The 17,243-nt window shown below is 35.6% G+C and overlaps 1 protein-coding gene across 1 annotated transcript; it reads right to left on the bottom strand.

The window, feature by feature from the left end:
* Window positions 1-12,687: 12,687 nt before the first annotated feature.
* On the bottom strand, window positions 12,688-16,782 carry LOC126633173 (probable WRKY transcription factor 13). The gene is made up of 3 exons (XM_050303727.1): window positions 16,246-16,782; window positions 15,849-16,103; window positions 12,688-13,257 (listed from the first exon to the last, which is right to left on the bottom strand). Exons 1-3 carry the CDS (start codon window positions 16,623-16,625, stop codon window positions 13,080-13,082), a joined length of 813 nt encoding a protein of 270 aa, XP_050159684.1. The 5' UTR covers window positions 16,626-16,782; the 3' UTR covers window positions 12,688-13,079.
* Window positions 16,783-17,243: the final 461 nt, after the last annotated feature.

The raw sequence follows: 17,243 nt of genomic DNA, 5'->3' as shown, positions 1-17,243 counted from the left end.
ACTTGTTTGAGGGTGGTATGGTGTGGAAACCCGATGCTTCACATTGTACTTTTTAAATAGCGCCTCAATGGTGCGATTGCAAAAGTGGGAGCCTCCATCGCTTATGAACACCCTCGGCATGCCAAATCTGGAAAAGATGTTAGCCTTGATAAAATCTGCCACCACTCTAGAATCGTTAGTATGGGTGGCTTTGGCTTCCACCCATTTCGACACATAATCCATGGCCAGCAAAATATAAGTAAAACCATATGAGGGCGGAAAGGGTCCCATGAAATCCATACACATACATCAAAGATCTCCACATTAAATATGGGGGTTTGCGGCATTTGGTCTTTGGCACCGATTGTACCTGTTCTTTGGCATCTATCACAAGTTATACAAAATGTTCTAGCATCCTTAAACAATCTAGGCCAATAGAAACCACTCTCTAAAACCTTAGGGTTGTCCTTTGGGTGCCAAAATGACCCCCACATGCATAACTATGGCAAAATGCAAGAATTGAATTAAACTTGGAATTGTGCACACATCTACAAATAATCTGGTCAGGACAATACTTCCACAAATATGGATCATCCCACACATAAAATCGTGCATCATTTATGAGTTTATCACGCTTGTATTTATCTAGAGTGCTAGGAACTTGTTTTGTAACCAAATAATTGACCAAATCAGCATACCAGGGCACACTTACCTTTAGGGACTGTAATTGCTCGTCAGGGAAGGTCTCTAGAATGGGTAAGGAGTCATCCTCGTGCACCAAACGGCTGAGGTGGTCAGCCACCACGTTTTCACTCCCCTTTTTGTCTCTTATTTCAATGTTGAACTCTTGAAGTAGGAGCATCCAACGAATCAGCCTTGGTTTGGCCTCCTTCTTGGTGAGGAGGTACTTCAACGCTGCATGGTCAGAATATACAATCACTTTAGTGCCAAGTAAGTATGAACGAAATTTATCTAAAGCAAATACAACTGCAAGAAGTTCTTTCTCAGTGGTAGAATAATTCAATTGAGCATCATTTAGTGTCCGGGAAGCGTGGTGGATGACGTGGGGCTGTTTGTTCCTCCTTTGGCCTAAAACAGCACCAATGGCATAATCAGATGCATCACACATTAGCTCAAATGGAAGGCTCCAATCTGGTGGCATGATGATGGGGGCCGACGTCAACATGTCCTTGAGGGTTTTGAAAGCGGTCTCAGACTCCTTGTTGAACTCGAAGGCTACTTCCTTTTGGAGTAAACGGCAAAGGGGTTGGGCGATTTTTGAGAAATCCTTGATGAATCTCCTATAAAATCCTGCGTGGTCAAGAAAAGAATGAACCTCCCTCACCGAAGTGGGAGAGGGTAAGTGACGTACAAGATCTATTTTAGATTTATCAACCTCAATCCCTTTTTCTGATATGATATGCCCCAAAACCATGGAAGAAAATATCCAAAATATCGCCGATATATCGGCGATATTTTCGTTTTTTTGGGTTATCGATATTTTAATGAGTATCCAATGAGTTTTCGTCAAAATATCGCGATATTATCAATATTATCGATAATATCGCGATATTAGATATAATATCGCTGAATATCGCGATATTATGCTATAATATCGCGATATTAATCCAAAAATTCCTGAAAATTTTGAAAAGTCTCAAGTTTGAGCATGGAGGGGTTCGAACCCCTCCCACTTAACTCCTTAAGGCCTTAACCACTATACCACTTGTGTTGTTGTGATAATATGCTACAATATTAATATATATGCTTTTGTTTTGAATTCTTTTTACAAGAAACAAATTTGCACATTTTCCAAATTTTTTGTGGTATTATATTTTAAATTGTGTTAATTAATTACTTAGTCAATGGCATGTGGTTTTTAATTTTTCTATTTTTTATTTGGTCACTTACATGGTAGGGCTGGAAAAAATTCCGGAAAATCCCAAACCAAACCGAAAAAGTCTCAAACCCAAATCGAAAAATCCCAAACCAAAACCATCCTGAAGTTCAGGAATCCCATCCCGAAAAATACCGAAATTTTCGATATGGGATTGGTTTCCAAATCCCATTTGTTTGGTAATCCCGAAAAATACCGAAGTCTTCGGTTTCCTATTGACTTTTGGGTTTTGGTTCTTGAAAACCATTGCCATGGTTGCTAACTACTCTTCAAAATACACTCACTCTACACATAGAGATGATGAAGATAGTGAAAATTTTGAACATCATAGGAACTCTATGTGGTACTAAGTCACTCATGTATCTTACCATACAATGTATAAAGTGTAAAATATTGTACTAATTCATTATATATAAATGATTATGGTGTGTTTAGACTTCTTTCATTAATTTCTACATATTTTCTACACTCACAATGTTTGTCAGCTCGCTATATAATCAACTTGATAATGTTAAATTCATCATGCAATGCATTTCCTTCCAATTTTTTGTGATAAACTAATAGATAATTGACTAAATAAACATCCTGCAAAGTTTCAATAAAAATTTCCAAGTTTTTCTTACAATTTCCGTGGTTTCCATGTAATTTTTATCGATATCGATATTATCCCGATATTTCCATCGATATTTCCGTGTTTTCGGACTACCGATATTTCCGATATTACCGATATTTTCTTCCTTGCCCAAAACTATACCTTGTTTTACCATAAAATGGCACTTTTCCCAATTCAAGACAAGATTAGTTTTGATGCATCGTTGTAAGATCAGAGTAAGATTATTCAAGCATGCATCAAATGAGTCACCAAAGACACTAAAGTCATCCATAAACACTTCAATGATCTTTTCCACAAATTCTGAGAAAATACTTACCATACACATTTGGAATGTGGCTGGTGCGTTGCATAGCCCAAATGGCATGCGTCGATAAGCAAAGGTACCAAAGGGACATGTGAAGGTAGTCTTTTCTTGGTCATCGGGAGCTATCACAATCTGATTATAACCCGAATAGCCATCAAGAAAACAATAAAATGAATGACCGGCTAACCTTTCCAGCATTTGATCAATAAAGGGCAGCGGGAAATGATCTTTTCTTGTCGTAGCGTTGAGCTTCCGATAGTCAATACAAACTCTCCATCCAGTTTGGATTCGGGTGGGCACAAGCTCATTATCTTCATTTTTTACCACAATGACTCCGAACTTCTTAGGAACAACTTGGACCGGCGAGACCCAATGGCTATCAAAAATTGGGTAAATCACTCCACAATCTATTAGCTTGATGATTTCCTTCTTTACAACGTCCATCATGGGTGGATTGAGCCGGCGTTGTGGTTCTCTAGATGGTTTGGCTCCTTCTTCCAAGAGTATTCAATGCATACAAGTGGTAGAGCTAATTCCCTTGATATCGGCCAATGTCCACCCAATGGCAGTTCTATATTCCCGAAGCACCCTCACCAACTTGTCCTCCTCTTGTGCAGTGAGTGAAGAAGAGATGATGACGGGCAACGTCTCTTGCTCTCCCAAAAACACATATTTCAAATGGCTAGGCAATGGTGTAAGCTCTAGTGAAGGGGGCTGGATTACAGAAGGAAGCAACTTGTTAGTCGAAATGGGAATTGAAATTAGGTTAGGAGACTTACCAATATGCCTTGGATTTGACTCTAGGGCAACAAACCATTTCCACCAATTCTTCTTGAATAGGCACGGCAAGATGTTCCTTATTGTTGCCGTGTGCATGCCTAAGTGCTAACCCTTCGTTTTTTAGTCTAATGCTTTGCGTGAGAGTCTTTTCAAGTGCATCCTCATTCAAATCATCAAGGAATTCCTGCGCCCAAGAGTCAATCACATCAATAGAGAAACAAGAGTGACCATCATAAGGATATCTCATAGCATCAGAAATATTGAAATCAATAACTTCCCTATCAAATTCCATGGTCAATGTTCCCTTGAATACATCTATCTTTGTACGGGCAGTCTTCATGAATGGTTAGCCAAGTAATATTGGTAATTGAGAGGAATGGCTCGAGTCTTCCATTTCAAGCATGTAGAAGTCTGCCGGAAAGACTAGGTGATTCACCTGCACTAAAACATCCTCCAAAACACCTTTTGGATACGCATTAGATCTATCTGCCAGTTGAATGACCACTCCATCATTTTTTAATTCTCCCAAGTTCATAGATGCATATATTGAATAAGGCATGACATTTATTGATGCACCTAGATCTAACATGGCAGATTCAAAGCTAGTATTTCCTATAACACAAGGAATTGTAAAACTGCCTGGATCTTTGCACTTAGGAGGTAGTTTTCGTTGTAACACAGCTGAGACATTCTCACTTACCCTTACCACCTCTTTGTTTGAAGCCCTCTTCCTTGTAGTGCACAGCTCCTTCAGGAACTTAGCATACTTGGGGACTTGTTTAATTGCATCTAGAAGTGGAATGTTGACTTGCACCTTTCTAAATGTATCAAGGATGTCTTTGTCACTCTCATCCTTCTTTGATTGTATAAACCTGCGAGGAAAGGGTGCATTGGTTGGAATGGAATTAGAAATCATGGAATTTGAACCCAACTTACCTTTGGTGGTCGAATTAGGATGTGTAGGTGGCTGCGGCAACGATTGCTCAATCCTTGCTGAGGGCAGGCCTTGTTCTTTCTCCTCAAATTGCATATTTTCGTCCTCCTTTTGATTGGATTTAGATGGGCTGGGATCAGATCCAACTTCTTGTCCACTTCGCAAGGTGATGGCTTTGGCAGATTCGAAGCCTCCCTTTGGATTCACATCCGTCGAACTAGGTAACTTACCTGGCTCTCTACTAAATTGCCCCATGAACTCAACCATTTGTCCCATCTATCTCTTCAATTCAGTCGCATCTCAAGCTTGATTTTTCACTTCCTTGGCGTAATTGTGCATATCTTTGGCTTGATTTTCCTGACCCTTCGCCAACGTAGTTAGTAACTGAATAACTTGAGCATTATCAAAAGACAAACCTGAGTTATTTTGGGCAGGCTGTGTTTCGGGTTGTGAGGGTGCATACGACCTTTGATAGAATCCCAGAGGTTGTTGTCTGAATGCACTTTGTTGTTGGGTTTGTTGGGGCTCCCTCCATTTGAAATTTGGATGATCTATCCAACCTGGATTGTATGTATTCAAGAACGGATCATTCCTTGGTTGGTTTTGACTCCCAAAACCCACGGCGTTGGCAGATTCCCACCCTCCATTCTCGATCAATTGAGGGCACTTATCCGTGAGATGTCCATTCATTGAGCACACGCCACAAGCAGCTACACTTTGTTCTTTTGGTTTTTCAACCACCTATGAAAGAAGAGTAGTAAGTTTAGCCATTTGATTTTGAAGTTCGGAAATAGCACTTACCTCATTAACTTGTTGTTGTCGTGGGTTGTCTCTTTGACCAACGCCTTCATATTGTTAAGCATTCAATGCTTGATTAGCAATTAAGGTCTTGGCAGCCATGGGTGTTTTGTCCACCAAAGCTCCTCCCGCTGAGGCGTCTAACATTTGGCGTTCAATTGGTAGAAGCCCTTCGTAGAAATATTGAAGAAGAAGCTCCTCCTTCATCTGGTGTTGTGGACATGAAGCAACAAGGGTTTTAAAACGCTCATAGTAAGTGGGAAAGGATTCACCTTTGTTTTCCTGAATGCCACTAATCCTTTTGCGTAGTAGAATGACTCAAGAAGTTGGGAAAAACTTCTCCAAAAATGCCCATTTCATTCTCTCCCATGATGTGACGGTTCCGGGGGCTAGCTCATACAACCAATCTTTAGCCTTTTCCAAGAGATAAAAGGGAAAAGCCTTCATTTTCATAATGCTCCCATCAACATTCACAGGGGTCATGCTCGAACAAACAACCTCGAACTCCTTCAAATGTTTATTAGGATCTTCTATGGACAACCCATGGAACTTAGGAATATGATGCAATAAAATGGACTTTAATTCGAACTCGTCGGTCTTGTTTTGGGCCGCCCTTGGATATTGAATGCATAAAGGCAGAGCATTGTCCAATCCCGAAGCGGAAAGCTCCTTGATTGTTCGATTGTCTACTGCCATATCTTGGACTTCTTCAAAAGTCCTTGTCGTGGCCTCCTCTTGCTCTTCTACTTTGTCTTCTTCAATATCTGGTGCAGGTTGAGATGGTTGGGGATCTTGTTGATTCCTTGCTCGTCTCAAAGTTCGTTCAAAATCGTTGTCAAATTCAAAGATGTGCTTATGAACAGGTTGAGAACTTCGAGTCATAAACCACCTAAAACAAGAAAACAAGTAAAATTAGCAACTAGGAACAAAAATACATGAAAATAAACAAAAAGAAATTATAAAGGATTAGCAAAGTTGCTAATCCCCGGCAACGGCGCCAAAAACTTGGTGCGAAAATTATCTTAACACACAAATTTAACCCTCTTTTGACAATTGTAGTACAAGTATAAGTAGGGATCGTTCTGGACCGGGGATTAGGAGGGCTTGCTAATAACCTCTAAATTGACTCAAAAACATAAAACTAAACTTAAAAACACTTAACAAGACTCACAAGACTCAAAGCCAACTTAAAATACTTAAAACAGCTTAAAACAACCAAATAAACTTAAACTAGACACTAGGAAGGACTTTGGATGAAAATTGACTTTTACTTAAATCAAAACACTTAAAAACACAAACTAAAACAGATTTGAAACACTTTGAAACAAGAAACTAAAAAGGGGGGTTTTGATTGGGATGAAGTTGAAACAAACAAACAAGTAAGAAAAACTAGACGGATTGAAAAACGAATGTGAGAAATAAGATGATGGATGGGATAGCTAGAGGCTTTTTCTCCACACGTGACATGTATGCAAATAACTCGATTTCCAGTTACTACTTCTTTGAATTATGAACGACAATGCTCCAAATTAACTGTGACATCACTAGTTAACTCTCAAATTTTCCTTGTTTTATTGGATTGGATGACATCATTCGACAACCCAAAACATTCTTTTAAAGTTCCCTAGACATCATAATAGGGATACAATCAAAGATCATTACGTTTAATGAAAATCATAAGCATTGACAAAGCACTTGCAACTATGACATCATGTCACTCATGCTAGGAATTGAACTTAACGCGATCGTTTATAAGCGACCTTCACTACATGTGAATATAAGTTTGTAACGATTATGTGAAACTTCCTTATATTCTAGCAACGGATTTATGCATGTCAATTAAGTGTCAACCCTTAATTAACAAATACAAATAAGTTATCAATCAAATAGTTAAGCCAATTGCATTCACGATTCAAGAGTTCATAATTGGAATTTATCAAATTATATTGCACACATAATCATGGCTTTGAAATCACCCCTAGCCAAGAGGGGTTTAGCCACTCATATTTACAACAAAACGAAGGGAAATGAATTTAAACATTAGAAACAAAAGAAAGAAAACACCTAAACGCTCCAACGATCCAAGTTGGACAGCAAGCACGTCCAAGCACTTTCCTTCCCTTCCTTTGCTACGGCACAAGGTGTTGATGAGTGTTTGAAGGTTTGCTTGTATGGAGGAATGGATGTCAAGATGAATGCATGTGTTTGGATGAAGGATGTGTTGAAATGGGAGTGAATGATCTAACCAAGTATGAACTCAATTTATGTTACACACACTTCCTTTTATAGAGGAAGTGCAAGGCAAAGCATGGGTAAAATGGAGTGGTGTTGAAATGATTCAAAGGTGAAAGTGAAGTAATGATGCAAAGCATGGGTAAAATGGAGTGGTGTTGAAATGATTTAAAGGTGAAAGTGAAGTAATGATGCAAAGCATGGGTAAAATGGAGTGATGTTGAAATGATTCAAAGGTGAAAGTGAAGTGATGATTGATGCAAGAATTAAACATGGATGGAGTGCGCGGCAAAGGTTTGTTATGGTACAAGGAACCCTTAATTTGTGTCCTAAAATGCATAGGAAACCTTCAATGTTGCTGGAACTTGGGGACATTTAGGATTTAGGAAAGATCAAACCAAAATAGGAAACATTGGCTTAACTTTCCTACTTAAAGTAGGAATCCTCATCTTTAGGTCTTCAATTTCGTCCATTCCTTTAGTTCCAAGCATGTGATATTTATTCCAAGCCCAAAATTGCTCCAAAAGGCTCCAAAATGCACATTTTTGCATACTTTGTCCTTAGAACCTAAAATTGCACAAAAATGACTTTAAACACTAAAACTACTAAGGAATAACAACATAAATGCATGAGAACAAGCTAACTCAATCGCATAAATATGCTCCTATTAGTTAACTATTACAACTTTTCATTAATGGATAAAAAGTTAGAACAACTTTTCATTAAACCTCAAAAGGTGTTCTGTTTTATAGCAAGAAAATGTGGCTCTTTTCTTTTAGGATGTTATTAGTGTGTTCAATTGATTTTTTATTCTTATGGTTTTCTTGGTCCTCGGCCTAATTGTTCTACTTGTTTTGTATTGTCTTTGTTTCTATTAAAGGTTCTTGTATCATATGTAAAATAAATTTTGCATTAATGATGTTTTAGGTGAACAGAAAAAAAAAAGTTCAAAGACCCGTAGGAAGAATTCTGATAAATTGCAAGAGCAACTTGGTGGTTTGAAAATGCCAATTACTTTGACAAAACTAAAAGGGAAGCCCACAGGTCCGAATTCCTCATTTCTTGTGAATGATATTGGTTTTGTGGTTCGAACCTATGCACCACTAAATGTGAAGCAATGGAGGAATGTAGAAAAGAAGGATGTGGATAAGATGATTGAAAGAATAAATGTGAGTAATATTTTCATTTCACATTTTTGTTACATTCAGTATGTAAAAGTCTTTCTTAAATTAGATTTATTATAAATTGAATTCCATGCAGAGCAAGTACGATATTGATATGTCACTAACTCATGTTAGTATATATATTAAGAATGCATTACAAAGGTGGTTTGTTGATTTTCGACACAAGCTGAAGAAGCATTTTGATTCATTCCCAACTCTAGAAGAAGCAAAACAAAACAAACATGAGGATGTAACTAGTCAAGAGGAATGGAATTTTCTTTGTGATCATTATGCAAGTGATCAATTCAAGGTACACGTGTATATTAATGAACTGAATTGCAGTTGTCATGTATGCTATTTATCTTCTTCACGTCACCAAATTTATTTTGCTATGCAGGAACGCTCAAATAAAAATGCAATTAATAGGTCTCATTTGACTTACAATCATAAGGGAGGGTCAAAATCTTTTAGGGCCCATGAAGAAGATATTGTAAGATGTGTTTTTCATAATTTTAATCTATATTCTAGGTGGATAATGAGTTATTAACTTTAATTTGTGATTCATGTATTAGGAAGCCAAAACCAGAGAACAACTAAGTGCAATTGATTACTTTGAGGTTGTGCATAAAAACACCAAAAATGGTTGGGATGAAGGAGCTAAACTGAAGTGGGTAAGTTAGTTATGTACATGTTGGTTGTGTATATTCTAGTCCTGCTATGTCAATGTATATGTTTGTATTCAATGTTTATGTGTATGTCATTATATAACATATAAACTTTTGAAAGCGTGTATCGTTTCTTGCTTATTTCTCCTACATAAAAGAGTCTTGCCACTTATAAGACGTGTAAGTATAAATGTGTTGTCCATGACTTGTGGTGTTCAATGTCCCCTGTCACTTTTCTGTCATTCCTTGGACTCAAGTTTGGCACACTAAGGTTTTTGCTTGGGGAAAAAAATATAATTGTTTGACAATTACCTCTTATTTAGCTCAAGAGCTTACATGTATTTCGAGGCTTGATAAGTTGCAGGGCTTTTTTTTTGTTCTTGTATGAGTTTGATAATGTCATTATGTTGATAAAGGTGTATTATTGATCATAAGCAATTATAATTATAGACAAGTCATTTGCGACTAAATTGAGATAGAAGAATATGTGAAGCTTTTATGTTTATGATATATATACGAAGGAACCAAATGTGATAGATTTTAGGGATACTTTGGATGCGGTCCCTAATCCTTAACATTATTTGACTAAAACCTTAATGATATTCAAAGTTTGATCAAAGTCCCTTGACTTTGTACACCTCATTATATTAAAATTAATATTTATAGTTTTATAGTTTTGACATTAATTGTTTGATATTTTATGAGATTTATAAGCCTATAAATTTAAAATCCCTCATTATTATACTATTAGAAACTGTTACAATAAAAAAATTCAAACATTTTGATTGAATAAATGGATAAAAAATATGTAAAAATAAGAAATAATAAATGGCAAAAGAATGTATCCATAGTGTTAAAAAAATTGGTACATTTTACAAAAAAATTGGTACATTTCACATATAACAAAGTGGTACATTAATAAAGAAGAATGGGTACATTATAAATAAATTAGGGTACAGATGAAAGATTAAAAAAATTATGAGTACAAATGATTTTTTAAAAAATATAGGCGCTAAAAGAAATTAATACATGGGTACAAAATAAAACTAAAAAGAAAATACTACAAATTTAAAAAAATGTTGCAAATTAAAAGTGGGTACAAAATAAAAATATAAATATATGATACAAAGTTTAGGCATAAAACATAAATATACCATATGTAATTTTTTCATCATTGATTAAATATACAATATCACGTGACGGTATATACATGGGTACAAACACAAATTAAACTTTAAAAAATATGGGCACAAAAAGAAGCTAATATATGGGTACAAATTACAAATTAAAAAAAAATTGGTACAAATTAAAAATAGGTACAAACTAAAAATAAAAATATATGATAAAAAATTTAGCCATAAATATAAATATACTAATTGTAACATTTTTAACACTTACGGAATATATTTAAAAATACAAATATTTTATTATTCAAATAATTAATGATGCTATTAATATCCAAGGACCTTGATCAAAAATTAGAAATGAATAGGATTTTAATCAATGGAGTAGCAAAAAAAAGGATGTGAACCTAATTTCTCCTAGATTTTATGTTTGTGTACATGAAGGAGCTAAGCATGATAGTTTATTTTTCATTTGTAGGAAGAGATGCCAAGTATGAAAAACGAAACAACTCTTCCAGAGGGTACGGTGACATTGACAGATGATGAAATTGTTCTAGGGGTTCTTGCTCACAAGTTTGGGTACTTCAAAGGTCCTTCAAAGTCTATCTCTCATGAAGACACTATGTTGGACAAACATTTAAAAGAAAAACTTGAGACTCAATAGCAAGAGCTTGTGACAACAAAACAAGAGCTTGTTGAAACAAAACAAGAGCTTGGTGAAGCAAAACAAGCGATCCAAGAATTGAAGGAGAACCAAAAGAAATTTAAGGAACTCCTACACAAAATAATGGAAGGGCAACAACCACCTCCATAAGTAGTCCTTTTGTTTTGCTCGAATATGTGAACTTTTTGTGAAAACAATGTGAACTTTCATAGTGTTAACATTAAGCATAACTAATTTTGTAGACTATGAATTATCATTGTAAGCTATTTTGGTTTTGGACTAATATTAATGAACTTTTAGTACCTTTGATCATTAATTCTTGGCACTAAATTAATTCAAGTTACAGGGAGAAACCAACTTCTCGTGGTAGGTTACTCATGAGAATAATTATCATTAACTTACAGCAAGGAATTTTACCTTCGTTTAAGTTCTCGCTATAGACTTGTTACAACGAGGAAACGAGTGTCTCATAGATACTTATCAACGAGGAAATTCATTCTCGCAACATATGATCTGCAGCGAGAAATAATATGTTCATCGCAGAAAACTCACCTACAAATTCCTCGCCAAAAGATATTTACAGCGAGGAATTTGATCATTTTTGCGAGGAATTTTATCCTCGCATAAGTTATGGAATGTCAATATTCAAGTTGTCAAAAGGTTTTGGCGACCACATTCCAACCCCTTTAGCGAGGAATTTGTCACCGCTCAAACTCAACTACAAGAAAACGTTCCACTCTCGCTATTCATTTATGTGAGGAAATAATTCCTCGCTGTACACATTTCCCGACGGGCCTACTACGAGGAACGAGCGAGGAATTTTTTTCCTCGCTGAAAACCTTCAACGATAAAACAGCCGCTTTCAACAAGGACAAAAGTCCTCGCCAAACAGCTATTTTGTTGTGGTGATATCATTTTTAGTCATTAATATATTCATATAAAAGTTACCAAATACTCCAAGCAGTGTTTTTTTTTTTTTTGTTAAAAGCACTTTTACAAAAAATGTTTACCAAGCACTCAACAATTTTATTTTATAGTTGTTTGTTCTCACAACATAACATAAGGAATTTTTTTTTAAAACACGGCAATACCAAACTAACCTAAACTCATATCTATATAAGTACTTATGTCAGAAGAATTATTATTGAAACTATCATGAGATCATTTCTTTCTTTCCAATAAACGCCATAAATAAAATAAATTTAATTGACGTGCATGGCTAACAACAGAACAAGGTTTTGTGATTTCGGTTGAAAATATGAATACCACATCCAATAAAAGAAACCTCGTATGTACTTGAGCCCCTACTTTTATAGCCAATTAGTTTTATAATGGAACCTCGATTTTTTACAATTTCACAATTGCTCTTAAAAAGAAATCTTAACCCCAAATGAATGGCGAACAGATCAGTAAAATCCATGACTGATAATTCAGAACTATATTAGATGGTGAAGGCTCAACAAAATTTTGGAGTAAAAGAAACAATAGTATTATTTTCATTACCTTAATAGAATAGGAGGCCTAACAAACCAGGTATCCAAGCCCATGTTTATTATTAATCTCCAATGCATTGAGAAATTTTTATGTGTAATCAGAACACAAGCTAGTATAACACGTGTTATAATATAAGTGAACGATACATCGCATTCTAAAGTATATTTTCTGCTGTCCCTCTATTTAATATACCGCTTTGTGTTCCAGATGCACATAAAATTTTATCCAATGCATGCAGTTAAAGACACAGCAACAGCTAAGTACACATGCATACACAACCAGAGTGTAGCAAGTTAGGGATAACACAAGGGCGATCGTTTGGAATCCATAACCCCAAAACAATATAAAAATACCAAAACAAAACAAAACAAAAACCAGAACTGAAAACAAAAGCAAAAACGAGAGCTCATGAGCCTATTACGAGTTAATATACTACCAGAAGAAGTTGTTTAGGTGAGACGGAGATCGTGAATCTTGATCCTCAAGATCATGAGATGGAGAATGCACGTGTCTCCCTTCATATGTTGTGATCACCATTCTCGGGTCCTCGGCTAATCGCTCTACTCGTTTCTTTACGCGGCAGTTATCCATCGTACAACGATAATAACTCCTGCAATTTGATAAAACAGAAACGTACGTTAGTTCAGTAACAAGAAACAGTAAAGGCTGTGTATTTTTTGTTTTTCTGGAATTCAAAAAAGATGAGGATTCATCAAGCTTGTGAAAATATAAAAAGAGGATTGTAAGCTTATACGAAGTGAAATGCAATTACGAAACCAAGTAAAATTCTCATAATAATTAGTGCTAAAGACTAATTGCACTTAGTTTAGAATTAGTTTCCATATCAACATTATAAAACATTATATCAAAACATAAACTGACAAAGAATTCATAAGAATCCTACTTTTGACACTGTCCTTGGAATTTCTCTTAAAATTTTCAGAGCTTATAACAAACAATTTTGGGAATGAAATCATAAGAGGACCTACTTGTGGGACCTATTCAACCTCGAAATTCCAAGTCAAAATATGATTCCTGGATACTTTAGCAAAATAAAAAGGATTTCCCTTTAATTAAATAGATGAAACACACTCACATGTTTGCTTATAATTCAATTTGTTGACTAGAGGATTCTACAAACTCTTAATTTTTCTTCCCTACAAACTACTCCTCACAAAATTTTGATCTACTCTTTGATTGATCTCCTACGGAAAGTCAATCTAATCAATGGTATATTGGTAATAACTAGTAACCACACCTTTGCAAGGCCAACTTCACATTGTATATAAAAAGGATAATACTTGAGTACTGACCAATAATCAATATCCAAATATATTGACTTTTTATATAGTCCAATAATACACGTAGTATAAAACTCTCTTCCTACTATCTCCCACCTCTTACTATTCGTGAAAAATTGGACGGTTTAAGTTACGAAGCTAATGGTTTGACTCCGATCCCGTCATCGAGTTCGCTACCAAATTTTCTTTTATTCTTTTTTTTTTTTTCCAAACTGCTCCATCTAACTTAACACACCCAAACTCTTATGGAACAGTTTAAATGCTTATGACAGACCATTTCAGAGGTGGATGTATTGACTCAATTATCCATCAACACTATAAAGTCCTAGTCAAGTTCATCTTGGGGTAGGTGTTTTTGATATTTTGCAAGATATTATAAATATATGTCAATCATAATTCCTACTTTTGACATTGTATACATTTCTTTTCCGAAAAATGACATTGTATACAATATAATTGAACACCCCAATTAATCATTTCTGAAGAAAACAGGAGACCATACAATTCAACAAATGAGGCCTATCACATATGATTATGCATGCTATATATACAGACACATTCAAGGTTCAAATCATTTCTGTAGAATTTTGCTGCGCTTAATTTCAACTCCCATGGTGACAAAGTGGAGGAAGAATGTCAATGCAAATATAAAAAGAATAAAAATAAACTGCTTCAGAAATGTCATATATTATATGTAATTAAGTTAATATTTTCTTGTCTAATAATTAAACAAGTCATAGAAGTTTGACAGACTGAATTGTGCAATGCACAGATTTAAACAAGATTATACCTAACCAAGATCAACAGTCTCGACTGACACTGGCTGGCGAAATTTATAAATATACATATATATATATTGACATCTGAATCTGCAGAGAATTAGTACAATGTGTGTACCCAGGCATGCCCTAGAGTCATGCAAAGTTTCCTAAATTCCGGTATAACTTATGCCCATTCGGTAATTTTTTTTTTCAAAGAAAGTTGAAGTTTCATTATAAAACCATTAACAATACAGAAAGTAGCCTAACTTATAAGCTTATGCAAGGTCATTTCCCCTATTAAGTGGGATTCATTCTCAACACGTCATCTCATATGTGGCTAATTTTCAAGTCAAACACGTGGACAACACAAACAAGGTGACGTGGAGTGTGTGTGGCCATTGGCTTCACACGTGAGACAACCGGCTCTGATATCATAAGAAAGTTAAGGTTTCACCATAAAACCAATTTGAGAATATGAATTAATTTCATCATTATTAGTTGTTAATTCTTGTGATTAAACATGGTCACTAAAGTGGTGAAGCTCCACTTATGTATATACTAGCTAGTACTTCACCTAAGGTAGTGATGATGATTCGTAATCTTGTTCTTACTAACAGCTTTCTTCAATGGAATCTAATTTTTGGAAGGTACATTAATTCAATATGTGATGAAAATGTGATTAAGAAATATTATCCAACCCCTTAATTATTCTGCTTTGGCATATATATGATGATTAACTGGTAACCCTTGTATAATTGATCAATCCTTGCAAACTAAATGAATTTTATAACATATGAATTTCATCGTTGAAGAGTAGTAATAATTATAGTTCTTTTTTAGAAATTGCTTTTGCTATTGCTACAATAACCATCAAATCTGCAGCGCCAAGCCTAGCCTGCAAAAGCCTAATGATGACAGACAATGATACCAATGACAATAATAAAAGAGAGAAAGAAGGAAAGAGAGAAAAAGGAGAAAAAAAAGGAACACATCATGTCTAATGGGTACAAGTAGTAGAGAGCTAATATATCGAATGAGACGTGCAAATAAAAAAAATAATTGGAGTGATTATAGCAAAAAAATGGAAGGAAAAGGGAGGGAAAATGATCAGTACAATCTGAATTTTGATGCAATTATACCTTGGATGCTGTGTGTTCTTTACCACTTTCTGTCCGTACTTTCTCCACTTGTAACCATCATCAAGCACATCCACATCGCTCAGGGTTTTGAAGCAAAACCTAGGCTCCCTCACCTTCCTCCTAATTGCCTTCATCTTCTTCATCTTCATTGCTGAAACCCCTCCTAAATAAGGATGATGTTGGTCGTCTCCGCCGCTTGATCTCTTGCTGTTCAGGCAATACTCATCACGATCATCACTCACGTCTCCCCATGCCCTAGAATATATATAAACACGCAGATAAATGATTTCGGTATATATTTACATGATTAATAGTGTTGATGTTATGTAAAAGTATAATTAAAAGGAGACATTCGAGAAGACTGCATGGTTAATATATATAATTAATATTATTTTACCAGAGATTTGCGGTGGATCTTTGCAAAGAAAGGAGATGGGCATGGGCTCCTCCTCCTCCACCGCCAAATTCAGAACTAGTAGTAGTGATGTTATGATCTTGTTTATGCCTTAGAGGGGAAGGAGTAAGTGATGGCCGGGGGACTAAGGTTTCAGAGAGAGTGGTGGTTGAAGGTGCATCATCAGAAGCTATGCTAGCCGTACTGAAGCCGCCTTTGAGAGATTGGTGACCTAAAAACGGCAACGACGAAAAGGTCAAGTTTGGTGGGAAATGAAAGAAACCCATCTGTGTATTACAACCCTCTCCCTCTTGATTCTCAAACAAACCCAGCTGCTGCTGCTGCTGGTTGAGAATGGCTGCCTGGGACGTTCTAGATGCCATCTCTCTCTCACTTGTACGGTGTAGACAATCGAAGAGAAGGATTAAGGAAATCTATCTAGGAAGAAACATACGCAGAGTAGATTAAAAGCACCAGGGTCTCTCTCAAACTTCAAGGATATATAGATTGAAAAAAGAAAGGGAAATATGATTGGAGGAAATAACGAAATATCTATAAATAACACATGACTACCACTTTCCCTTGTTACTTGTCCTCTTTTTTTTTTTTTTTTTTTAACAAACTTGTCCCCTTTTTATAAAAAATAATAAGCACTCTCTTTTGTTCACACGCTTCTGTTTAATTATGATCGTTGTTTTTGTCTGTTTTATTTAATTCGATTACCAAAATAAAAAATTAGTGAAAATATTCTCTCCTTTTTTTCCCATGAAGGTTTATTGGCCCACCCATATTTTGATGAATACACACATATAACAATTTATAATTATCTTAGGGTAAATATCAATTTACTACTTTTAAGTTTCGTGGTTTTCAACATTTGATACATGAAGTTTTTTTCGTCTCAGAGTCATGCTTAAAGTGTTAATTTTGGGACAATCTCATACATCCATTAGTCAAACTATTAAGTCTGCTGTTAACTGATGACGTAGCGCTCATGTGGA

The sequence above is a fragment of the Malus sylvestris genome, chromosome 1 (assembly GCF_916048215.2).
Source record: "Malus sylvestris chromosome 1, drMalSylv7.2, whole genome shotgun sequence".
In the NCBI taxonomy this organism is placed as follows: domain Eukaryota; kingdom Viridiplantae; phylum Streptophyta; class Magnoliopsida; order Rosales; family Rosaceae; genus Malus; species Malus sylvestris.
The sequence above is the reverse complement of the archived record's forward strand: the minus strand, read 5'-3'. Positions and strand labels throughout refer to the sequence as shown.

Excerpts from the sequence above, each read along its gene's own strand:
- LOC126633173 (XM_050303727.1), bottom strand. The coding sequence starts at position 16,625 with ATGGCATCTAGAACGTCCCAGGCAGCCATTCTCAACCAGCAGCAGCAG. Across the intron at positions 16,104-16,245 it reads AGATCCACCGCAAATCTCTG|GGCATGGGGAGACGTGAGTG; the intron begins GTAAAATAATAT and ends TATATATTCTAG. Across the intron at positions 13,258-15,848 it reads AAGAACACACAGCATCCAAG|GAGTTATTATCGTTGTACGA; the intron begins GTATAATTGCAT and ends ATCAAATTGCAG.